The sequence below is a fragment of the Halichoerus grypus genome, chromosome 11 (genome assembly GCF_964656455.1).
Source record: "Halichoerus grypus chromosome 11, mHalGry1.hap1.1, whole genome shotgun sequence".
NCBI classification, from domain to species: Eukaryota; Metazoa; Chordata; class Mammalia; order Carnivora; family Phocidae; genus Halichoerus; species Halichoerus grypus.
Window position 1 is genome coordinate 48,889,397 of NC_135722.1, and position 25,925 is coordinate 48,915,321.

General features: G+C 48.5%; 1 protein-coding gene across 1 annotated transcript in view; it reads right to left on the bottom strand.

Annotated features, from left to right (window-relative positions):
• Positions 1-2,452: 2,452 nt before the first annotated feature.
• The window catches only part of DNHD1 (dynein heavy chain domain 1), a 95,934-nt gene continuing 72,461 nt past the window's right edge, over positions 2,453-25,925 (bottom strand). The window contains exons 24-41 of the mRNA XM_078057491.1: positions 18,886-20,515; positions 18,488-18,696; positions 18,071-18,275; positions 17,892-17,994; positions 14,349-14,498; positions 13,917-14,099; positions 12,697-13,782; positions 7,963-8,239; positions 7,576-7,728; positions 7,221-7,399; positions 6,129-7,091; positions 5,743-5,929; positions 5,469-5,591; positions 5,183-5,384; positions 4,285-4,376; positions 3,970-4,119; positions 2,998-3,806; positions 2,453-2,836 (exon numbers count right to left, since the gene is read on the bottom strand). Coding sequence (XP_077913617.1) covers positions 2,486-2,836; positions 2,998-3,806; positions 3,970-4,119; positions 4,285-4,376; positions 5,183-5,384; positions 5,469-5,591; positions 5,743-5,929; positions 6,129-7,091; positions 7,221-7,399; positions 7,576-7,728; positions 7,963-8,239; positions 12,697-13,782; positions 13,917-14,099; positions 14,349-14,498; positions 17,892-17,994; positions 18,071-18,275; positions 18,488-18,696; positions 18,886-20,515 — 7,052 coding nt within the window. The 3' untranslated portion in view covers positions 2,453-2,485. The remainder of the gene's footprint in view (positions 2,837-2,997; positions 3,807-3,969; positions 4,120-4,284; positions 4,377-5,182; positions 5,385-5,468; positions 5,592-5,742; positions 5,930-6,128; positions 7,092-7,220; positions 7,400-7,575; positions 7,729-7,962; positions 8,240-12,696; positions 13,783-13,916; positions 14,100-14,348; positions 14,499-17,891; positions 17,995-18,070; positions 18,276-18,487; positions 18,697-18,885; positions 20,516-25,925) is intronic.

Here is a 25,925-nt window from a genome sequence, read left to right on the forward strand (position 1 = left end):
AAAGGGCAAAAGCATTTTCTCCACAGTACCTCAGTTTACTGCTGCATCCCAAGTCCCAGATGAGGTTGATTTTGTCATACTTGTCCCTCTTGTCTCTACTTCATTTACCCCCATCCATCAGGACAGGATGGGACCTGTTGCTCCCTTTTGTCATGTGTCTTACTTCTTCCTTCCTTTCATTGTTTGGGACTTTGATTTCCTAATGGGATTTTAATTTATCTGATAGACAATAGTGAAATTGTCTGGTCTGGAATATTTTCACATGGCAGTCATTGTATTTGAGCCAGATAGTCATATGGTACTTATTTTATAGTCTCTAACTGATTAAAAGTTTAATACCTCAATAAAGCTGAAATTACAAAAATAAAAGAAGAAAATCCTACATAAAAGAGAAAAAGAATGAATTTCAGTCTAGAAAACAGTGTGGATTTGTAGAAAATGTTCTGTTCTAACCAATTTTAGGTGGTTTTACAGGTACCGCACTGTTGCTCCCTGCTTCCACTGGAGGATAGGTAGTAGCGATGGTATATGTGGATAGAGGGTATGGTTCATTTATCCAAACGGACTTCTTTAATAATCTGCTTATCTCCTCTCCTAAAGGAACAGCCCTGTCCCTGATTGACCATGGAAAAGAAAAGGAAAGGGTTTCTGAGGAAAGTAGAACTTTTTGCCCCTCTGCTCAGCCTTTTGTTAAAGGACATCGGTTACACCGCATTCACTGGTGAGGCGGGTGGCTCAAGAGGTTGTGTGTCAGCGCTCAGTATACACTGCCCTTTGCATTACCTCCTACCACATAGTTCACACCTAGCCATACAGCGGGGGACGTAGGTTGTACCTAGTAAGTTTTGGTGCTTAGGGGTAAGGAGAGGAGCCCATGTAGGCCTTTTAGCTCAGTTACATGCTAACCCAACTTTTGTCAGAGAAGTTTGTCCTGGGATAGCATGCAAACACCTAATAATAACTGAACATATCAAGGCAGAACTCTTGATTCCCTACCCCCAGCAAGTCCCTCCCTCAAATTTCTCATCTCAGTTAATGACACCATGATCCACTCAGTTGCTTAAGCCTAAAATCTCAGAGTCATCCTAGATTTGTCCTCTTTGTTCACTCTTCACATACAACCCATCAGCAAGTCCTGCTGGCTTTGCCTCTAAAATATTTCCTAAATCCATCAATTCTCCATCCCTGCTGTTGGGACCCTATCCAAACTCCATCATCTCCCACTAGAATTACTTCAAGCCTCCAAACAAATGTTCCTTGTTACTCTGGATTTTCTTCCACCCATCAGCCATAGAGAACAGCCAGAGTGATCTTTGCATCATGTCCTCTCATACCTAATACTCTACACTAGATTCCTCCTTATGCTTTTAAAAATAAAATACAAGGTGATTATCATGAAAAGGCTCTATGTGATCTACCCCTGTCTATATCTTTCCATCATTTTTAATCACCCTGTCCCTCATTCACCATACTCCAGCTACGTGTTCTGTCCTGCCTCAAGACCTTTGCGCCTACTGAGGGCTCTACCCAGAAACACTCCTCCAACATCTTCAAATAGCTCTCTTTCTCATATTCAGGAAGCATCGCCTGACCACCTAAACGATACTAACTGCTCCATTCTAGTCGTGCTCTAACACATCAGCCTCCTTTATTTTCTTTATAGCACATACAGATCAAATTCAACTTCCCTATACATTGACCTTTTCTTGTCTGTCTCCCTGCTCTGGAACAACCTCGTCAGTGCCAGGAAGAGCATCTGGTTCAAAGGAGTGCTCAATAAATAATTGTTGAGGGGCTCAGTTGGTTAAGCGTCTGACTCTTGATTTCAGCTCAGCTCATGATCTCAGGGTCATGAGATCAAGCCCAGCCTGGGGCTCCCTGCTCAGTGGGGAGTCTGTTTGAGAGTCTTTCTCCCTCTGCCCCTCCCCCCAGTAGCCTGCATGCTCTCCCGCATGCACTCTCTCTCTCTCTCTCTCTCTCAAAGAATAAATAAATCTTTAAAAAAAATAATTGTTGAATGCACATAAAACCTTGTATCTTATTTGGCTTTTGTTTTTTATGTATATGACTCACTTGGAGAATCCATCACAGCGGAGGTTGATGACTGGTAGGGAAAGATTGAGGCATTCTCGATAATACAACGAAAGCTTTAAAAAAATAATTTTCAGTTCTAATGTTATCTCTTCAAAAATATCGCTTGTGAAAAAAAAATATATCTCTTGTGGATTTAACACAAGTACTCAGACCCCAGTAGAAAGCTGGGCAAGGATTCGGGATCCTGTGTATTAGCCATCCCCATCTGCCAAGCCCCTGGGATGCATGACCAACACCAGGCCCATCTCCCACAGGATACCAACATTCCCCTCTCAGTTGTGCACACTGGGTCTTCCCCTCAGCAGGGCAATTCTCCGTGTGCAGACCCCCTGCACTGCTAAATCTCAGAAATCCTTCATTGAATCACCCCAACTTTATTTTGTTTGAGGGCTCACAGCAAGGGTGGGCTGCACACATGGACCCTCCGATGGTCACAGGTGGCGGGGCTGAGCTTCGTGGGCAGGGGCAGGTGCATCAGAATGTGCCTGCTGTGCAGCCTAGTGATACCTAGGGGCCCTTCCAGGTACACAGGACAGGAATACACAGCCAGGCCAGGTGGGGGTGGCAAGTCACTGGGGCCCCGGGCCTGGGCACTGACGCTGATCGGAGGCAGAGGGCTGGGCTGGCTGCAGGTGCTGTCCTGCAGGGCCCCTGCTAACGGGTCCCACTCGGCATTCCGGAGCTGGAGCCCAATCAGCAGCAGCCCCATCTCTGGAACGGTAGGATTTGGACCATTCACCACCTAGAGGCGCCAGAAACTGATCAGGCAAGGCTAGGAAGCTGAGGGTTCCTAGTGGAGGGGTATCAGTGCATATGGGGCCCCTGAGGAGGCAAGATCACCAAGAGGCAAGGTGGGGTAATTGTAAGGTGTAATCAGGGATTTGAGGGGCGGCATGAAGATACCTGGAGGTGCAAAGGGTTGCTGTTCAGCTCCTCATGTTTATGGGGGAGCCCACTGGAGCTGGAGCCTTGGCAACCAGAGAAATTCGAGCTAGGCGCATGCTGGTTCAGGGCGGTGGTAGCAAAGGTAGCCTCCCAACGCAGTGATAGCAGCAGGCGGCGTGGGTGGCGAAAGGCTGAGAGGTGAAAGATGCGCTCTGGTACTTTGGTGTCCACGCCCAGGTAGCGAACCAACAGCTGCCCACGGCGCGACAGCTGTCGCAGCCAGTGCCAGGGTGGCTGGGGGCCGGCAGGCGCATGGGGACGCCAAGGCGGGGGTAGGCGGCCAGTCCAGAGAGCTTGGGCCACCGCCGCACAGCGCGGGGAGGCACACGGGGGCGCGCCCTGCAGCTGCTGCAACTGGCAATCCAGGTCCCGCAGCAGTGCGCCCGCCAGCTGGCTCAGCTCCAGCACCTCTGTCTGGAGGAAGGCCTGCAGAGGCCGCTGCGAGCTCAGTCCCAGCACCAGCCACCCGGCGCCAGACTCTTCCTGGCGGGCGGTCTCCGCCAGCAGAGCCTGCAGCGACTCCAGCCTCCACTTGGCCTGCACGAGGCGCTGCCGCAGCCGCCTTTCAGCGCGTCGGGAGCCTCCTCGAGACGCAGAAACCCAAGTGGGTAAACTCCGCTGCAGCGCGCTCAAGAGAGCACGGCTCTGACGTCGTAACAGCCAGGCCTGGGGGCCAGCGCTCAGTCCGCAGCTCTGGGGTTCAGGAGGTGTGGGCAAGAGGTGCATCTGGGCCTTGCACTCTTCCAAAGCATCCAGCTCCCCTAGCTCTTGGAGGTGAAGGGGAGGGGTGAAACTTTAAGCCACCATCCCATAACTGTGTGAATATTGCCCCATCCTACACCTTTGTTGGTACCGCGGTTCACATTCCTGAGAGGGGGGCATTACACAGACTGTGCCCCAGCCCAACACAGGTACCTGGCTGCAGCTTACCTGGGCTGGGCAACAGAGTAGACAGCAGATACTGGGGTGTGTGTGGTTGAGCCCAGCTCCGGCTGTTGGGGCTCAGGCAGGCCTGTGTTAGGCTAATCAGGGCCTCCCTGTCCTTCTTGTCTCCCACAGGACCCCCATAGAGAACGGAAGCTGAGAATAAGGTCAGAGTCCCTCAGTTCTAGCCCCTGCAGTTTCCACCACCTCCCAAACCAAAACCAAAGCTGGGAATCATGCCCCTATCCCAGTACTCCCACTCCCGCCCTTTCAGGGCTGTCCTGGGGGCTGATGACCACATGGGGACAGGAAGGGCCTCACCCGCTAGCTCCTGCATGGCAGCACTGGGATTGCTAAGGCCGGCCCACAGCTGCTCTTGGATCTGAAGGACCTGCATCAGGGTCACTGGACTCCTGGGGGAGGGGAGCAGGAAGTAGGCTTTCAGAACCATCTATATGCTGAGGACTCTGGTCTTTCTAGCCCAAGCTCCCAAGCTCCAGACTCACGATGGTTCACTAGTCATTGCCACTTAGCACTTCAAATTCAACTTGCTTTCAACTGAAATCATCATTTCCTCCTATACCAGCCCCCAGTTGTCCTAGGCAGAAATCTGGGAGCCACCCTTGACTCCTCTTTCTTCCTCACTCCATATTTACTTTCTATCCGTGCTGGGACTACCCTAGTCCCTACCACCCATACCATGGTCTTGTCCCTTCAGACTGCCAGAGCCTCCTAAAACGGCTCTGCTTGCCTCCAGCCCTGTCCCATCTGGTCCATTCTCCACACTGCAGCCAGAGTGATCTTTCCAGCAGATAATTAGGATCACATTTCTTCTACTTAAAACTCTCCAGTGGCTTCCCACTATCCCCAGGATAAAATCAGGCCCCTTGCCATGGTCTTATAGGCCCTTTACCATAAGCCTCGCCTCTCCCCACTCAACCCCCAGCATGTCCATCTTAGCCACATTGAAATATTTTTCCTCCTGCTGAGCTTAGTTCCCTCTGCGCAGAAAAGCCCCATCTCCACCTGATCTGCCTCTGCTTCCAAGACTCCATTCAAAGCAAGATTTCAAAGTCCTTGGAGGAGCCTTTCTTGACTTGCCCTTGCCCTCACACTTTGGTGCTGCCCAGGCAGTAATTAGTCGTACTCCTCAGGGATATGGAAAATGCTCAGTGTTTGCTGAATGACTGACTGAACAAGATGGACGGGGGTCCCTCACCAGCGCCCCCTGTGTGCCTGCAGCTTCATTCCATATTGCTGCCGGTGTAGCAGGAGGCCATGTAAGAGAAGCAGAGGCAGCATCCTTGCTGGGGGTTGCACAGAGAGTTCTTGCTGGGCTAGCTCCAAGCTGTCCATCAAGACGTGGCCCAGCTCCAGAGACTGGTCCCAGAAAACAGGCATGGAGTGCTGAGTCAGCACAGCTGGGGCAGAAGGAGAGTGCTGGGTCAGCACAGCACAGTTGCCCTCCTCCTTCAATCTGAGAGCCTATAGCGGGGACTCCTCACCTGGTAAGGAAGCAATAGCCTCTGCAGACAAAATAAGCCAAAGACGGAAATCTCTGTGGACGGTCGTCACACTCCTGCTTCCGGGTTGGGCTAGAAGCGGTTCTAACTCCAGATCCGAGACCACTAGGGGTCAGATATGGGGCTGAGATCAATCACTGGGTAAAGGGTCAGACACAAGTTTAGGGGTCAGACTTGAGGCTCTGGGGTCAGGAGTGAGATCCAGGGGTGAGGGGATCAAGCTCAGGCCCAGTACTGGATTAGGTAGCAGACACACCCCTGGCTCCATCCAATAGCCCCAGCAAGGGCTGTAGCAGCTCCTTTGGCCAGCGAGGCATCAGATGACAGTTCTCCAACACCAGCCAGTGCCCTCTGTGCATAGCCTGGCGTAGCGTGCTGACCACTGCTGACACTGGGTCCCAGGCTTCAGAGCCTAGGGCGATCACCTCCAGATGCTTCTGCCCCTGAAGACCAACAGAGAGGTGGCAGAGAACTCAAAGTGATCCTGGGGTGACCCAAGGGACCCAAAGGAATGCCACAAATGACCCCAGAAATCCCTGAGTTCGCCAGAAAGATCTATAAGAATACTGGGATGGGGCCACCACACTCCATCTTGGCCCACAGGGGTCTGGTGTCTCTGTGGCCAAGGGACTAGGCTCATACCTGCTCATGCTTGGCAGCCAGTTTCTGGATGACAGTCAGGGGATGCATGGTGGCTGTGGGGTGACCAGGTGGTGGCAACAAGATCAGCACAGGCTGAGTAGCCTGGCTGTGTTCGAAGGGTATGGTGGACGCACCCAGGTTTTCGTCCAGGGGCCGGCCCAGGAGGCTGGTGGTAAAGTCTGCCAGGGCGCCTGCCAGGCACTCAGGTCGCAGCACACGCCACAGAATCAGCTTCTGGAGGAGGCTGAGTGGATCGGGCCCAGGCCCAGGCCCAGGTGCAGGACCCAGCACTGTGGATGACAGTGACAGGTAAGCCTGCCAAACACTGGACTGGCCTGCCAGGGATGCACACAGCCCCGGAAATGGGGGCAGCATCTCCAACAGGCCACATTCATGCCAGGCTCTCAGCCCCAGCCAGGCTGGCCGGGCCACCCCTGGCTTGCTGTAGCCCGTGCTAGGGGAGGCTGCCAGGCCAGGCACAAAGGCTAGCCTCTCCAGCTCTGGTGCTTTCCTTGCCACTCGCAGCAGCGCCAAAGCACCCAAGGCTCCCACCAATGGTACTTGGGTCGGGCCCAGGGCAGCCACGGTGCTGCCCAGTAGCTGGCGGGTCAGCTGTGTTCTCAGATGCAGCAGATGGCTGGGCAGGTCCCCCCCCTGATGAATCTCACGCTGCTTCACGCTGTTCAGAGCCCGCTTGGTGGCCGCTAGCCAGTTGTCGGGGCTCATGCGGAAAAGGGGCAGCAGGTTCTGCAGCGGGCTAAGGGCCTTTATTATGGCCATCGCGTGCCAGACCACACGCCTATAGGGCGCCCACAATGCCGCCTCCTGCAGTCTCAGCTCTTCTAGATCCTCGCAGTGAGCACGCAGCTGACATAGCTCTGCCTGCGCCCTCACCATGTCCCGTAGGAATTTAGCTGGTTTCTGATGTTTTGGGTTCTGGAGTAGCATCAGCAGCAGCCGCTCCTGCAAACAGCCACCCATTCCGTGGGTCTGATCCTTTCCCATAGTCCTCAGCCATCCACACCCACCTCTGCCCCCACACCCGGGCCCCTCCAAAGCTCACCCCCACCCATAGCCAGGACCCCCAGGCACCTCAGCAGCCTCCACAGCTGCACAGCTGTCCAGGGCTCTGGTCTTTAGGTCCCGCCAACGGCTCTTGAGCTCGGGACACTCTATGCCCAAGATTTCATGCAGCATCTGGTCTTCCAGGATATCCATGTTCAGGCTCAGATCCAGCACATTCAGCCCCTTCAGCAGTTCATAACCTAGCACTTGGGGTCACATGGGAGATGCTTAACCCTTCCCCCTTGGCAAAGCCAGTGGCTGGGGTACACCAGGCGCACGGCTCCCGACCGCAGTCCTGAGCCTGCTCAGGGCCAGACTGAGTGAAGCGGGAGGCCTAGTGTGTCCACAAAGCTGTGGTGGCAACTTACCCACTGGGGCTCACCTTTTTCCAAGGCACTGAGGGGGAGACTAGTGCTCAGATAGAGACAGAAGCCCGGCTGCACCTGGGAAGGGCTCAGCTCCTCCCGCTGCAGTAGCCACTGCAGTTCTTGGCACGCTAGGCCCAGCTCCATGTTGGTCAGTAGCACGGGCAGGCCTATGAGGGGGCGACAAGGACACCCTACCCACCATGCCAGCACCGCGCCCCTCCCACCCACCCCCCCCCAAAATCTGGCTCTGACCAGCTCCCCGCTGGCTAATGGGAGGATTCCCTCAGGGCTCTTCCACGCAGTTAGTGCCTGGCTTAGGGATGGGAGCTGAGGTCAGGCTGGGGGTGAGAGGCTTGTGGGGCCACAGAAGGGGGACACGGTGGATGGGGACCCATTCTCACCACTGGCAGCTGCCTCCCAGAGCTGAGGACCCAACTCTGGGTCAGTGCCTGAGAGTACACGAAGGTAGGGAAGGGGCAGAGACCCAGTCTCAGAGGCTGGCCTTGACCCCTGCCTCTCTGTCTCATCCTCCTCCTCGTGTTCTTGCTCCTCTTCCTTTTCTCCCTCCTCCTCCTCATTTTCCCTGTCCTCTGTCTTCCGCTCTTTTGTCTTGTCCTTAGCCTTATCACACTCTTCACGACTGTCGTCTTCCTCTTCTTCTTGATTTCTCACAAAGCCCTTCTCTGTGGCAGAAAGATGCAGAGGAACTCCTCTCAGAGGATGAGCCAGGCTCCTAGGGAGCACCGTTCACCCAAGGGCTCCATCTCATGAGAGAAGGCCCACAGGAAGACAACTTAGGAGTCACTTAAGCTCCTTCCGACTCAATTTCCTTATCTGCAACTCGTCTGCAACATGGGATTGATATTAGTGAGTACCTCCCAGGGTTACAAGGTGCAGAAGACATGAAATGATAACATAGAAAGCACTCTGCTGGACCCAGGAAGCACTCCACAAATGGTACCTGCCATTACTGTTTCTCTAGAACTCCAGAGAGGGGTTCTAGGTATCCCTGAAATCAGCTCCATTTCTGCCTTTCACCAGACTGGTTAGAAGAGTCTGTGTATTTCTCTTTTTGCCTAAGCTAATTTTCCATCACAATGAAACGAATTGTTGCTAATATAGAAATCAGTGCCTGGAAGTAGCAACTTGTAAGTGAAAGGCCATAAACTGTAATTAGCCAAGTCATGGGGTATATGGTGGACCCTGATGGCTCCCTCCCTAGTCTCCTTCTCCTTTGCCGCCTCTACTGCAGGAACTGGAAAAGAAAAATAATATATTTTTTTAAGTATTAAGAAATTTAAGAATTTTAAGAATTTTTTTAAAGTATTAGGCACTGGGGCACCTGGGTGACTCAGTTGGTTAAGCGTCTGCCTTCAGCTCAGGTCATGATCCCAGGGTCCTGGGATCGAGCCCCGCATCAGGCTCCCTGCTCAGTGGGGAGTCTGCTTCTCCCTCTCCCTCTGCCTCTTCCCCCCGCTTGTGCTGTCTCTCAAATAAATAAATAAAATCTTTTTTTAAAAAGTATTAAGCATTAAGAAGTAGGCGAGTGGAGGTTGCCTGGTCCACAGTTTAGTGGATTCATTTCCTATTGCTTAACAAATTACCACAAATTACCACTTAGCAGCTTAAAACAACACCCATTTATTATGTCTGAGTTCAGAAAGTTAGAAGCGCCGCACAGCATGACTGGATGCTCCGCTCGGGGTTACACGGTGCTAATCAGGCATCAACTGGGGCTGTAGTTCTCATCAGGGGCTAGGGTCCTCTTTCAGGCTTACTGGTTTTTGACAGAATTCATTTCTACCTCACACTTTCCCAGTAGCCCACTCCATCTTCAAGCCAGCAACAGTTTCTTGAATCCTTCTCATGTTTCAAATCTTCCTGTCTTTTCTTTCCTCCTTGCTTCTTTGAAGGGCACATGTGATTACATTGGGCACACCCAGATAATCCAGGATATCTCTATCTTAAGGTCAATTGGTTAGTAATCTTAATTAACATCTGCAGAGTCCTTCCTGCCATGGAACATAGTTATAGGAGTAACAATGGAGGACAAAGGTGATGGGGGCCAAAACTCTGCCTACCACATTTGGCTATTCAGACTTCTGGACGATCTTTTGTTTTCCTGATAAAAGGGACAGAAATGGCAAGCAGCAACTCTGACATGATGCTTCGGGGGGATAGCAGCCAATATGGTAACAAATTACCACAAATATGGTGGCTGGAAAAAAAAAAGAAACCCAAAAACTTATTTCCTTGTAGTTCTAGAGGCCAGAAGTCCAAAATCAAGGTGCTGAGAAAGCTGCACTCCCTCTGGAGGCTTTAAGAGAGACTCCTTCCTTGCCTTCTCCAGCTTCTGTTGGTTCCAGGAGTTCCTTGGCTCGTGGCTACCTGACAGCACTATCTGTCTGCATCTTCATGAGGCCTTCCCTCTGTGTACCTATGCCTTCTCTTTTTTCTCTTATAAGGACAATTGTCATTGGATTTAGGACCAACCCAGATAATCTACGGTGATCTCATTTGAAGGTCCTTAACTTAGTTATACCTACAAGACTCTTTTTCCAAATAAGTTCCTATGAATAGGTTCTGTGGGTTAGGATTCAACCCACTATAATGTGATAAGCCAACATCTAAGGATCATTGAGCAGAAAGGTAGAAGAATCTGGGTACTTGAAGTCAATACTGAAGCCCTGTGCCTGCTTATCTCAGTACTTCTTATAGTGTGAGATAAATAAATCCTTCTTTCTAGTCTCTGTCTCTCTCTCTCTCTCTCTTTTGAAGTAGGCTCCACACCCAGCGTGGAACCCAATGCAGGGCCTGAACTCACGACCCTGAGATCCAAGCCTGAGCTGAGGTCAAGCAAGAGTCAACCCCTTTACCAACTGAGCCATCCAGGTGCCCCAATAAATCCTTATTTCTTAAGCCATGGTAAGTTGGGCTTTTGTTACTGATCATGATAGCATTCCTAGCTGATACAGGGAGTTAGTGGTGGGGAGGGGCAATGAAGATTTTTGTTTTCCCTCCTATGTTATGTGGTAGGTAAGAAGTTGGTTTATCTCATGGGACTTGGACCATATGCTCACTGAACTTCAGTGGATTTAGCAGAAGGCACGTTGGCTACTTCTCTCTTAGATAAGAGGAACAACTTCCCAAAAAAAGAAAATTCCTTTCTGCTCATATCAAGCAATTTCAGACCACAGATGATCAGATACTCATGCATCTTGTTGATTTGTAAAAATGATTTTCTACCTAATGTTGCATGGAATAGGAAATTTGGCTATTGGAAGAGCCTGGAAAATCAGGGAAGTCTAATTCTCCAGGTCCATCCCAAGCACTTCTCTTTAAGCATTCCCTGCTTGACAAACGTAATAGTCTCCCTCCCGCTTTTGATTTGGATACAGCCCCAAGTAATAGGGGCTACATTCCATGGGCAATTAGCCTAACCTCACTACTCAGACTATTTTATTACTACAGCTCTGAGGTGAAGGCCAAGGTTTAGATGGATGACAATTACATTAAGCCTTAGTGGGATTGCTAGAGCCCCAAAACCAATGTTAAGAGAGAAGACAAAAAAAAAATGGGGTTTAAATTCAAGAATGAGAATATACCAAGATTTCTGGCATTGATTAATAGCTAATAGAGTCCTTACAAATGAAATCTGCAGGGAAACGATGAGAGATTTAAAGGAATTAGCTAGAAAATCCCCTGTCTGGTAACAAGTGATCAGTGTTTGCTTAATTTTAAGGCAAATCCTAAGCCCCCATCCCATTCTAATACGAAGTGGATATGTAAGGCAGAACAGCTACAAACAGGGGACTCTTGCCCAATGTTCCTTTCATAGATAGCCGTGGGGACAATGGACAAGGAAAATTATACTGTTCATCAGAACCCAGGACAGCCAAAGTGGCTGTCCAAGAACTCACTCTATAGCCAGTGAAGTGATGCTAATCATTCGCCTTACTATCCCTGTTTGGCGTCACACAGCACATGATGGAAGATTAACATACAAGTGTGTGTTTCTTACCCTTACCTGGTTTCTAAACAGGAAGTTTACTGTAGTTATCTTGATTTGATTTTGCTTCACTCTGCCTATCAGGTGTATTACTAGGGTGAGATTTAGCTTGTACTCTATCATAGGTTATAGAATCACAAAGAGCTACATCTAGGTCTGATCAAGAACAGTGAACATCGTTCACAGTTCGAGGACTCAGAATTGGATGCTGCAGCTGGAGGTTTCTTCAGGGGTCTCTTACTAGAGGGGGGTAAATTCACTTATAGTTACACATGAGATAGTTGTGTCATGGGCATTTTTGTAATGGGGTATGGGCACAATGGAAGGTTGTGCTGGACAGCCAAGGGATGGAGTGGAATAATGGTAGTAGTAATACATTAGTAGTGATACTAACATTTTTGGGAACTTATTATTTTTAGGCACTGTGTAAACCCCTTTTAAATGAATTCTCTTACTTAATACAACGTTTTATGAGATGGGTATAATTAAGGTGCTCATTTTATTGGCAAATAAATTTAGGCTTAGAGCGATTAAGTACCTTGCCCTATTTGCACAGCTAGTAAAGAACAGATATTTGACCCAGACAGTCTGATTACAGAGCCCATGTTACAGACCACTTTATTACATACCTAGTCCATTGTAGATGTCTATTATTCTCCCCAGTGCAATTCCCAACCCTTTCTTCTGGAAAATAAACACCCTTTTTTCCTTCCCCTACACAACACCCTTGCTTCCTTCCCCTGGAAAACACCTCCTTCTGACACTCTACCCAGATGGGTCTCTGTTCCAAGCAGAGCTAATAGAAATATTTCCCCAGAATTCCTGAACATGGGATAAACTTGGATAGTAAGGAAGGCTCTGAGTTGTAGGCCAAGTTTCTAAGAATGCTGGGCAGACCAGGGAAGTAGAAGATCATGGACTGGTCAGCCATGTAGATTCAGAATCATTGCAATGTAGGCCCCAAGATGTAAATGTGACTAGTTGATTAATATCATATGGACTGATGAAGTCTAGGATACCCTGGCCACAAAAATTTAGTGTCTTCATTATGAAAGGGAAGACCACATGTGGCCGAGAGTGTTGGCAGTTCAGATACCCGAGAAGTGTTATGTTCCTCATCCCTGGCTTTACCTCTGTACTCTGTGGGGCCTGGGGCCAAGCATCTAGTCTCTTGCAGAGGCAGTGGGTTCAGCCAGATGAGGGCCTGGTTGCTGGGGTCAAGCACCAGAGGCCAACGGCAACTGGAGTAGTGGGTGTTGCTTCGCAGAAGCAGGCCTGCCAGGCGGGCTGACTTCGCCTGGGGCTTCAGGTCTCGGTCCCACTGGAACTGTTCGGATTCAGAGCTCAGCAAGGACAGAAGGCTGAAGGGAGAGCGTACGGAGAGCAGGGGGTTCTTTGGTGGCACGACGACAGATTTCTGCTTCTGCTTCAGGGCTTGTGCCACATCATCTGGGCCCAGGGTCTCCTGAAAGCCCCTACACAGAGCCAGCCACTTGTCTAGTAGCTCCTGGCGCCGCACTGGCGGGAAAGGACCCAGGTAGATGATGGCAGCTGAACACAGGAGGGCGTCTCCGAACACAGTCAGGCAGTGCCCCTTCAACTTCTGGCATGGGAAGGGAGAGCAGAAGGCATGTGGGCCAGCGAGGAGGGTACAGGCAGAGAGGGAGCGAGGCAGGGGGTGCAGGAAAGCATGGCAGGGAGAGCCCAGGGAGGAGCCGAGGGGTTGGGGGCAGTGGTGCAGAAATGAACTTTGGGGGGAACCCCGGGAGGGGCTGGTTACCTGGAGCTCTGTAGTCCAGGAGTGCATGGGTGTGAGCAGTGCAGCCTTGATGGGCCACTTGTGATATTGGCCACACTGAGCCTGACTGAGTTTCTCTATCATACGGTTGTTCGAAGCCCGGGCCTCTTCCAGCGTCTTGGCCAGATCCAAATTGTGCTCTAGGGTCTCCTGGGCCTGAAACTGGCAGTGGCCCAGGCGGGCCTGCTCCCGAGCCAGCGTGGCCTCGATCTGCCGCAGCAGTAGGCCCGTGGGCAGTCCTCGGCGCTGGGCCAGCCCATAGCGCAGAACAGCCCAGAGCCAGGCGGCCAGGTTTGCTGCGGGTATACTTACTGCCCGCAGAGCTGCGTCACTCATACCTGGAGCCTTCAGAGCTTGGGTTAACTTTATCATCTCTGAGTCCGTCATCTTCTCCTTGGGGAAGAACACCAGCTCCTGGGAAAGTGTGTTAAGAGGGGTAGGGGCAGACATAGGTGCTCTGGACTTTGCCCCAACCGCCTCACTCTGCCAGGTGCCCCCCCCCCCCTTAGGCCTCCACTCTCCTCCTCCATTGTGCTCCACATTTCTACCTGATAAAAATCCTCGGTGTATAAGAGTTGCTTGGCACTGGCCCAGCCTCTTTCACAGTGGAACAGGTCGCACAGTGCATCGGTCACCTGGACCACCGATTCTGGTGGCGCTCGATAGCTCCGTATCTCCTCAAAGTCAGCCACCTGCAGCTGGCTCAGAGGTCCCAGGAAGGCCTTGCCCATCTAAATGAGGAGAGATGCACCCCTGACGTGAGTTCCCAGAGTGTCCTCTTCCTTCAAGGTGCTGCCAGGAGGGATCATTTCTTCCTAGGGGTTCCCATGAGGGACAGTTCCTCAAGCCATCCTATTACCTTTGCCCCTCACCCCAAAGACTCCATGACAAGTCACCCCATTCTCTCCTCTGGGCATCCTGTGAAAGGCTGTCCCCTCCCAAGAGAGGACCAGTGCAGGGCAGGCAGCAGGAAAGCCCACCTGCTCCAGGAAAGCCTCATGCTGAGCCCGCAGGGCATCCCGCTGCTTGGTCAGGTTCCCGATGAGGTTCTCCTGCTGCTGACACTCTCCTAGCTGCTGCCTGAACAGCAGCTTGCCCTTCTCTAGCTGCTGCTGATGTATGCTGACGGTCTGCAAACAGAGATCCAGGCTCTGCAGCTCCAGATCCTGGGCCAGTTGGGAATACCCCAGAGGGAGCCCCGTGGGCTTGGGACTCCAGCATACTCCTCGCTTGGTAGTCAGGATGACCAAGTTGAACTCCATATAGGCCCAGAGCCCTGGACTGAGCCCTGAAACTGTCACTTACTGGTGTGTGAGTCACACACCTGGTAACGCAGCTCCAAGTGGGTGATTGCTTCTCCTGATCTGCCACACAGGCCCCGGCAGTCTGACTCCAAAGCCTATGTGCTTATGCTACACTCTTCATCTTACTTGACCCGTTAGTGGCATTTGTCACAGAAGACAGTTCCCTCGCTCTTGAAGCATTGTCTTCCTTTGACTTTCATGACCCCATGGTATCCTTTGGCTTTCTTCAGCTTCTTTGGTTGCTCTTTCTCAGTCTCTTCCTCTACCATCCCTTAAATATTCCTCAGCAATGTTTCAGGGCCTCTGTATCTTCTCATTCTACACTTCTGTGTGTCCTCCCTAATCTCATGGCTTTGATTACCACTTCTATTTTAACAACTCTCAAATCGCTGTCTCAAGCCCGATTTTTTCCTGAGCCCCACATCCACATATCCATCTGCCTAGTGGCAGTCTCCTCTTGGATGCCTTGCATGCTCCTCAGACTCCACATGTCCCCAAAGGAACAATGTCTTGGCTACGCCCCATCAGGTCTCTTGAAATCTTATTTGCCTCCTCACCTGTGCTTTTTCTCAGAGAACTGTGGCAAAACACACCCAAGTTTCCTAAGGAAGAAAACCTCATTGTTCCCCTGACTCCATCTCTTCTATTCCCCTGACCCCAGCCCGTCTTTAAGGCTGTTCAGGTCTGCCTCCTACCTGTCTGTCCTGTGTGCTCCCCTGCCTGGGCCCGTGCTTCCTCACTGCTGTCTCAGTTTCTGCTCTACTCCGCTCTCCTTGCTGCAGCCAAAGACCATCATCCTCACATTCCCAAACACTCCCCACTCTCCAGGTGGTTTATGAGGCCTCTGTGCCCAGGAGGCCTCGACTCCACTTTCCAACCTCATGTCTCTCCTCCCCCAGCACCCCACTCTCCAGCCATTCCTGACTTTCAGCTCCTCCAACGTGGCATGCATTCTCTCACCTCTGGGCATCTGCCCATGCTTTTCCTTCAGCCTGTGACATCCTCCCCACCCAGAGCTTAGCTAACCTCCAGGTATCAACATTGTGCACTTCATTCATTTGTTTCCATATTTAAGGAATGTTTTTCAGTGCTTGCCATGTTCTACACATAACTCATTGTGGCACTTTGCTTTCTCTAGAAAAGTCTTGATACTTCAGAGCACCATGGACTTTCTCTGTCATAACACACTGTCTTGTAATTGCCTGGATGAGTCTATATGTTCCAGTAAACTAGGCACCATGAAGGCAAGGACGGTACCTTATCTTTCTTATTAGGAGGAGCTATCATTTATTGAGCTCTTACTATGTGCCAGGACATTCAAATGCTGTCCATATGCGATCTCATTTAATCCTCATCCTAACCTCTCTGGATCTTAGTTTTCTCATCTGTAAAATGGAAAAAGGATAGCCACCTCAAAAAGTTGTAGCAAGGATTCTATTGACCTAGATCTAGATGTAGACATAGATGTAGACACGGACATAAGTATTAATAAGTGGGTGGACAAGAAGAGTGGAGTTCAATTAATTTTTGTAGAGTACAGTAATGAATAATGAACCAGCTGAATATGAGAGAGAATAGAGACGAAGGGCTCCAGAATGACTCCTGGGATTTGGCTTAACTAAGTGGATGGTGATGCCATTTCCTGGGGTGGGGAACTCTGAAAGAAGTACACACTATTATGGTTGTTGAATGAATGGCCAAGGGATCTGACACTGAATGCCTCTGACACTATGAACATCTCTCTCTCTCTCGCTCTCTCTTTTCTTAAGACTTTATTTTTAAGTAATCTCTACACCCAACACAGGGCTTGAACTCACAACCCTGAGATCAAGAGTCGCATGCTCTTCAGACTGAGCCAACCAGGCGCCTCCACTATGAACATCTCTTATCCAGATTTTGGGCTTCTTATGTTGTCCTTTGATATAACTGACCCAGGGATCAAAGAATAATAGCACCTTTAAACCAGATTAATAATTCCTGGTATTAATAATCTTGGGAAATGGTAGGACCCAAGACAAGAAACTGGAATTTGGAAAACATGGGGGAGGCCATTCCTGTCCCTCTGTGAACTTTTTTTTTTTTTAATCTCAATGAGTCTTGAGGTTTCATCTAAGCTAGTGATCCTTGGTGGTGGATGGTAGGAGGGCACCAGTACTGTGAGAACTCTAGGGAGCATCGTTTACAGAGAACACAATGACAACCATGCATGTAGATACAATGGAATACATACTCCTACTAGAGTTGTGCAGCACTGGGTGATGGCCCTGAGGCACCCATCAAAAGAGACAGGCTAGGCATTGGGAGCTTATGGCCTGAGAGCCCAGTAGAGGGGAAGCATTTGTCTGTGTGTGGGTTGACCACTAGTTTACTTCTCTGAAGTTATCCCTGAACCTTCACCAAAGCCTTGTGTAGCAGGAAGAAAAAAAAAAGCTATTTCAGAATTCCTCTTATTAAAAACAAAATGGGATTTAGATTTGGACTAGAAAAATTCTCTCTTGTTACATGAGAATTATATTGGACGAGCTCTAAAGGAAAGATGGAGCACTGAATAACACTGTGGAGTGGGCACCGGGAGAGGTGAGGAGAAGAGCTGGTGACTGGGAGATACCCTGTAGAGGAGGGTGACTAAAGAAGTTCAGGACAGTGAGGTCTAGTGTACCATTCCAATCTCTTTCTGGTTCTGGTCTAAAAATGTAAATTGCTCTGCTGCCATCACCCATCCACATTTCCCCAGTGTGCATGTGAGCCTTGTGTAGTTGGTGCTTTTGTGGAAGGAAGAGGGTACAGGGACAAAGCTGTGTGGGAAAGGAGGATGGCCATAAGAGGTGTGCCAATGAGCCAGGATAGAGAATCCAGAAGAAGGGGTAAGAGTAGAGGTAACCGTGAGAATGTAATCTCTGCCTCATCCCTGATGGGAATCTATTCAGATCTTGGACAGTATACTGGACTTCCCATAGTCAAAGTACATACTAAGGACAGCAGAAGCAGACACTGGGGTTTCCTGTGTTTAGAAGAATCAGCCTGGTCTCAGCTGTGCCATGGGGAACTTTGAGCCTGAACTCTAGAGGAGGAGGCAGCAGGGATTAAAGAGATCCCCTGGGGAAAGGGGTACTCTCGGGAGATAAGAGCTAAGGTTCACTCTGGTTGGTTCCTCCAAAGCCCCCTGGGGGCTCCTGCTTTGCCCTACTGTGCATACCTCATAATCTTCTCCCCCTTTACCTTGCGGGAGCCTTTCAGCAGCTGTTCCAAGTTGGAGACAAAGTTGGTGTAGGCATTGTGCTTCTCGATCAGCATTCTCAAATTTTCTAAGGCTTTCTGGATCCTGGAGATACGATGTACCAATAAAGTGGGCCCAAGGAAGCAGAAGGAGGTACAGTGCAGGAAATGGGAGCACTCACCGCTGGAACTTTTTCTTAATCTGCAGAGTCATCTGTTGCTGCAGCAGCATGAAGGCGTCCAGAAAGTCTAGGAAAGTCTTGGGGGTGACAAGTGGTAACTCAGGGCATAGGTGTCCATAGTAGCTGACAGCCGAAAGGTGAATGAGAGCCATGGCTTTGGCCACCCTGGGAATTGATGCCTGGAGGTCTGGGCACTTCAAGGAGTCTGAAATGGGCATGAATTTAGCTTGTGAGTTTATTGGAGAATGGGAAAGAAAAGGACCCTCTTCTGATTCAGGAAGGAAGGCAGAAAAGGTGAAGGGGATCACTAGGTTCTAGGGAGAGAGATATATATATATAGAGAGAGAGAGAGACTGACCTGAGTCCTCACTAACACCTGGTTGAGAGGAGTAGTGAGAACAGGTAGAAAGGGCTCACCATCATCAATGGATAGATTCTGAGCGCTTTCCAGGTAGTACCGGACCACACTGATCAGGGAGTCTTGGTCCCAGGGTTCATAACGGTCAATGCTAGCAACGGCCAGTTGAAGAAGCCTCAGGAAAAGGGTGGAGGGCAGCTGTCTGTGGGTCTGGTCATCTCCAAGCAGGATGAACATATGCAGGTGGTTGCAGACTTGCTGATAGAACCTGCGGGCCAGGGGCTCAGATACCATCCTCCCCTTTATCCCTGTTTGCCCATCTAGGCCCCAGTCCCAAACCTGACCCCTTAGCCCTCATCTTCTGAGCCCTCACAGCAGCTCTTAGATTTCTTTTTGGCCTTTTGGCCAGTGTAGAGCGAGAGCAGAGCAGCCCCTCCCATGGGATTCTTGGCCTTACCTCTGCAACAGCGTTTCCTTCTTGCTGTTCTGCTTGACACTAAGGTTCTCCCTGGGGAGATGTTCTTCAATGCTGTCCAGATCTGCCTCTGTATACTGGTCAGGGAAACTGCCCAAGGTTGCCAGGGCCAGCAGACGATGAAGGGTGGTAAGATCCACACCCTTGGGCACCAGCAGGGCCACCGGCTGGCCTAACACGCCAGCATGCCAACTGGCCTCCCGTAGGCACTGGAGGACGGCGTCCTCTGCGCCAGACGGCAGATGGAAGAGGCGGGCCTGGCAGATGCTAGCTGCCAGAGTGATGGCTGTACGGCGCCCAGTACCCAGAGCCCTTGAGAACAACAGGCCATGCTGCCGGGGCCTGGCCAGCACCCGGACCAGGCGGGCCACGTGCTTGGCCATGGAGTGGCACCGGGCAAGGTGGGCGCTCAGCTTCAACTGAGCAGCTGCAGTGGACAGCTGCTCCTCCAGGCTCTCCCACTGCCGTTCCAGGTACAAGCTGGGGCTCTCAGAGTTGGACCCCAGTATCAGCTCCTGACTGAAGACCAGGTCTGAGGGCTTTTCCTGGGGGCGGAGTAGTAGCACTGGTAGCAGAAGGGGTGAGGCCATGTCCATCCGGGAGGTTTTCTGCCACCTATTCTTGCTTCTGTTTAACTGGAGTCTGTAGCCAGAAGCCTTTGTGCCCTCCTCCTGGCTTATCTTCGGACTTAGGCTTTCTATGGTCTCCCTCCTTACTGGTGCTATGGAAGGTGCTAGACCCGAATCACAGGAGGGTGAGCTGGTGGTGACCCGCAGGCCATAAGGGTCCTCCTCCTCCTCTGTCTCACTGTCGCTGTTGCTTAAGTCCTCCCACTGGGCCAGCTCCCCTTCGGATTCCACTTCAGGCACCCTCTCCTTCTCCTCCTCCTCCTCCTCCTCCTCCTCCTCCTCCTCCTCCTCAGAGCCCTTGGCCCCATTCTGGGGTGCTGGCCCACAGCAGAACACACTCTGAGCTATTTCTAGGAGCAGCTTGGCACAGTAAGAGCGTTCCCTAGGGCTGTCCAGCCGGTCACAAAAGGTTCTCTGGGCCTCGTGCAACCAGAGACGCACCATGTTGCGCATGGCCACCATAATCGTCAGGCGGGTGCCACGCAAGCCTGACACCCGGCGCAAGTGCTCCTGATGGCTGGGACAGTCCAGAAAGCCCCGGGAGCCCATCCTGGTGGGCAGCAGCTGCAAGCTGCCCAGTAGTTGGCTCACAGAGTGCAGGGAGAAGCGGTAATGTGGGTGGAGGGGGGAAGGCAGAAAGCAGTTGCCCACGGCCTCCCAGGCCTCCACCGAGGCCCGGACCAAGGCTTTTGCTAGAAGCCCCTCCCGTTCCACAGAGGGAAAGCGCTCAAGCCAGGCCTGGATGCTCGGTGTGTGCCTGCTCAGCAGCATGGCCTGGGTCACGCTCCCCAGGGCCAGCACTGTGAAGAGTCGAAAGAGGCGTGGGCACAGTGGGCGCTCACAGAAGCCTGGTACTGTGGCCGTGGCCAGGAAGTTGACCACAGGCTGCAGCGTCTGCAATTCCAAGGTGCTGTGGGCGTACACCGTGCCATCTATGGCCTGGCGCAGAGTCTCCAACACTGGCTGGCAGCTCTTCTCTGGGTCTGTGGGACATGAAGACCAACAGTGAGGACATGCAGGGGTGCACATGACAGTGTCACTCTCTTCTTCCTGTCCCTGCATCACTGGCTTTACTTCTGGCACACACAGGGTTCTAAAGGAATTTTGTACACCTGATGCGTTGGGACTCGGTCATGTCTGAGTAAATTGATCTCTCTCCCCCACACTCTCTCTACACATAATTTCTTCTTTCTTCTCCCCGCAAATCCCACTTCTGTGACCAATTATTCCTTAACGGTAGGAAGGTTTGGAAGCTGAGATGGATGGAAACCTGATCTGACCACAAGAGGGGGAAAGTGCAATCATCACACGCAGAGGGAGGAGTTAGCACATGTGCTTTTCTGTAAAGTCAATGTTAAGATATGATTTATATAAAATAAAATGTACACATTTTAAATGTATAGTTCAGTGAGTTTTGACGAATGTATACACCTATGTAACTGCTACCCCAATGATATTTAGAACATTTTCATCATCTCAGAAAATTCCCTCATGATCCTTTGCAGTCAGTCCCCCTACCACATTGTCCCAGGAACTTCCATCTGATCTGATTTCTATCACTATCGGTTAGCTTTGCCTGTTCTTTTTCTTTTCTTTTTTTTTTTTTTTAAGATTTTACTTATTTTAGAGAGTGAGCACGAGCAGGGGTTGGGGCGGAGGGAGAGGGAGAATCCCAAGCTGACTCTGCGCCAAGCTGAGCCCGGAGCCTGAGCAGGGCTCGATCCCATGACCCCGAGACCACGACCTGGGCCGAAACCAAGAGTTGAATGCTGAGCCACCCAGGAGCCCCATAGCTTTGCCTGTTCTAGAGCTTCATATAAAGGGAATCATATAGTATGTAGTTTGCCACGTCTGGCTTCTCTTACTCAGCATGATTCTGGGATTCACCCATGTTTTGTGTGCATCAGTGTGTTGCATTTTATTGGAATAGTAGTATTCCAGTATAAAAATACCAGAATTGTAGATCCACTGACACACTGATGGGCATTTAGGTTGTTTCCATGTTTTGACTCTGCAGAATAATACTGCTACATGTGCTATTGGCCACTCACAAATCTTACCTTTGTGAAGTATCTATTCTTTTATCCATTTTTTAAAAAATGGAGTTTGTTTTCTTATTGAGTTGTAAGAGTTTTTTTTATGTATTCTGGGCATGTCCTTTGTCAGATATGTGTATCATATTTTTGTGTATGGCCCATTTTTTCATTTTCTTAACAGTGTCTTTTGAAGGGCATTGGTTTTTAATTTTCCTAAAATCCAAATTTTTGTGTCCTATTTAAGAAATCATTTCATCTAACCAAGGTCACACAGATTTTTCTCTAACATTTTTTTGTAAAGTTTTATAGTTTTAGCTTTTACATTTAGGTCTTGAATTGATTTATAATTAATTTTTGTGTATGTCATGGGGTAGGATTTACGGTTCCCTTTCGCCCACACAGATGTGTAGTTGTTTCAACTCCATTCCTTGAAAGGACTATCCTTTCCCCTTTTGAATTATCTTGGCACAATTGTTGAAAACCAATTGACCACATATGTTCATATATCAGATTCTCTATTTTGTTCCATTAGTCTGTTTGTATCCATGTCCTTATACCAATACCCTACTCTCTTGATTACTATAGCTGTATAGGAAGCCTTGAAATAACTAGTGTAAGCCCTTCTACTTTGTTCTCCTTTTTCAAAGTCGTTTTGGCTCTTCTAGGCCTTTTGCATTTCCGTAAGTCTCAGAACGAGTTTATCAATCCTGTCATTTTCTACAAAAAAAAAAAAAAAGTCTGCTCAGATTTAGATTGGCATTGCATTGAATCAATAGATCAATTTGGGAAGAATGAGCACCTTAATGATATTGACTCCTCTGACCCATGAACATGGTATATCTCTCCATTAATTTAAGTTTCCTTTATCTCAGCAATATTTAGTAATTTTCAGTGTACATCTCTAATTAAGTTTATTCCTAAATATTTTAAGCTTTCAGATATTTTAACTATATTTAAAATTTTTGCTCATTACTAGGATATAGAAATACTAACAATTTCAATAGATTGACTATGTATCCTATGACCCTGCTAAATTTTTTTTTTAAGATTTTATTTATTTGAGAAAGAGAGAGAAAGAGAGAGAGCCCACAAGTGGAGGGGAGAGGCAGAGGGAGAAGAGCAGACTCTCCACTGAACAGGGAAGCCCTACACGGGGCTCGATCCCAGGACCCCGGGATCATGACCTGAGCCAAAGGCAGACGCTTAACCGACTGAGCCACCCACGTGCCCCGACCCTGCTAAATTAAATTCACTTATTTATTCTAGCAGTTTTGTAGGGTTTGTTTTTGTTGTTGTAGATTCCTTAGGATTCTCTAGGTAGAAAATCATATTATATGTCAGCAGAGACAGTATTACTTTGTCTTTTCCAATTTTAAAGGCTTTTATTTCTTTTTCTTATTGCACTGATATGGGTCTCTGGTGCAATATTGAATAGAAGCAGTGAAAGTGGACATTGTTGCCTTGTGACTGATCTTTGAAAGTGTTCAATATTTCACCATTAAGTATATAATTAGCTATAGGTTTTAATAGATGCCCTTCATCAAACTGTGAAAGTTCCCTTCTATTCCTAGTTTGCTGAGTGTTACCATGAACAGAGTTGAATTTTATCAAGTGCTTTCTCTTTATCTATTGTGATGATCTTAAACTTTTCCTCATTCTGTTAACGTCATGAATTACACTGATTTTTGAATGTTGAGTCACCTTTGCATTCTGGGGATATACTGCTTAAGCTACATCCCACAGATTTTTTTTTTTAAGATTTTATTTATTTATTTGACAGAGAGTGAGCACGAGAGGGGGAGTGGCAGGCAGAGGGAGAAGCAGGCTCCCCGCTGAGCAAGGAGCCCGATATGGGACTCGATCCCAGGACCCTGGGATCATGACCTGAGCCGAAGACAGAAGCTTAACCCACTGAGCCACCAGGCGCCCCATCCCACAGATTTTGATAACTTTTTTTTCCATTATTTTTCAGTTCAAAATATTTTCTAATTTACCCTGTGGTTTCTTGGATGCATGAGTTATTTAGAAGTGTGGTTTTTATTTTATTTTATTTTATTTTATTTTATTTTATTTATTTTTTAGAGAGTGTGAGAGCAGGGAGTGAGGAGGGGCAGAGGAAGAGGGAGAGAGAGGATCTTAAGCAGACTCCACGCCCAGCACAGAGCCTGACGTGGGGCTCGATCTCATGACCCTGAGATCATGACCTGAGCCGAAATCAAGAACCAGACGCTTAGCTGACTATGGCACCCAGGCACCCCTAGAAGTGTGTTGTTTAATTTCAAAGAATTTGGGAGTTTTCTAGGTATATTATTGTTACTGAGTTTTATTGTTGTAGTCAGAGAAAATATTCTATAAATTTTAATCCTTTGAAATTTGTTGAGACTTATTTTATAGCCCAGCATATCATCTATCTTGGAGAATGTTCCATGTACTCTTGAAAGGAAAATGCATTTTGCAGTTGGTGGGTATGACGTTCTGTAAATGTACATACAGTTGATAGTGTTATGTAGATCTATATCTTTATTTCCTTTTCCTCTCTCCTGTTCTATCAATTATTGAGAGGAGTGTTAAATCTCCTACTATGATTTTTGTACCTGCTATTTCTTTCTCATTTCTATCCATTTTTTTCTTTATATATTTTGAAGCTGTTTCAGGTGCATTCACATTTAGAACTTTGATGTCTTTTTGATTAATTAAATCTTTTAAGGAGGAGATATCCAGTTCTCTCTCTCTGGTAATACCCTTTGTCTTCAAGAACTTTTTGGAGTGCTTAGGACTTTACATTTAATGTCATTATTCATATGGTTGGTTTAAAGTCCATCATACTATCATTTGTCTTCTAATTGTCTCTTTTATTTTTAATTTCTCTATTGCTCATTTTCTGCTTCCTTTTACAAAACTTAAGTATTTGTATATTTAAAATATTATATATTTTAAATTATATTCTTTGCTATTATTAGTGATTTTTTTAAAGATTTTATTTATTTATTTGACAGAGAGAGACACGGTGAGAGAGGGAACAGAAACAGAGGGAGTGGGAGAGGGAGAAGCAGGCTTCCCAAAGAGCAGGGAGCCCGATGCGGGGCTCAATCCCAGGACCCTGGGATCACGACCTGAGCAGAAGGCTTAACGACTGAGCCACCCAGGCCCCTATTTAGTGATTTTTCCAGGGTAATATTATGCCTCCCTAATGATTCGATACTTTTAAGTAATATCATGCCACTTCACACTTCATACCTGACCTTTCCCACTTCCTATCTCATATTGCACGAATGTAAGAACCTTACAATAGTATAATTTTTACTCCCTGCTCCCTACCCTATCCTTTTACTAGTGTCCCAATTTATTTTCTACCGCTGTCTACATTACCAACTCCATCTAGAAACGTTATTACTTAAATTTCACATATGAGTAAAATCATATGGTATTGTTTTTCTCTGATGTATTTTGCTTAGCATAATACATTCTAGCTCCATCCACATCATTGCAAATGACAGATGAACATATGGGGAGGGGGAGAGAGAGGGAAGCAAACCATAAGAGACTCTTCAAGATAAAGAACTGAGGGTTGATGGAGGGAAGTGCGTAGGGGATGGGCTAGATGGGTGATGGGTATTGAGGAGGGCATTTGTGTTGCACACTAGGTGTTGTATGTAAGTGATGAATCACTGAATTCTACTCCTGAAACCAATATTGCACTGTAAGTTAACTAACTGGAATTTAAATAAAAATTTTTAAACTGTTGACTTTGTTTTAAGGAAATTAAGAGATGAAAAAGATAGTTATTTATATGCACCCACATATTTACCATTTCTGGTGCTCTTCATTCTTTTCTGTAGATCTGAGTTTCCATATGATACTATTTCCCTTCTACCTGAAGAACATCTTTTAGGCATTTTTTTTTTAAGAGAGAGAGAGCACGAGGGGCAGGGAGCCAGGGTAGGGGGGTGGGCATGCAGTTCAGAAGGAGAGGGAGAGAGAGAATCTTAAGCAGGCTCCCCACCCAGCGTGGAGCCCATCGCAGGCCTTAATCTTACAAGACCCTGAGATCATGACCTGAGCCGAAATCGAGTCGGCCGTTTAACTGACTGAGCTGCCCAGGTGTCCCTTTTAGCATTTCTATTTTTTTTTCTAAAGATTATATTTATTTATTTGACAGAGAGAGATGATATGCTGGGCTATAAAATAAGTCTCAACAAATTTCAAAAGATTAAAATTTATAGAATACTTTCTCTGACTACAACAATAAAACTCAGTAACAATAATATACCTAGAAAATTCCCAAATTCTTTGAAATTAAACAACACACTTCTAGGGGTGCCTGGGTGCCATAGTCAGCTAAGCGTCTGGTTCTTGA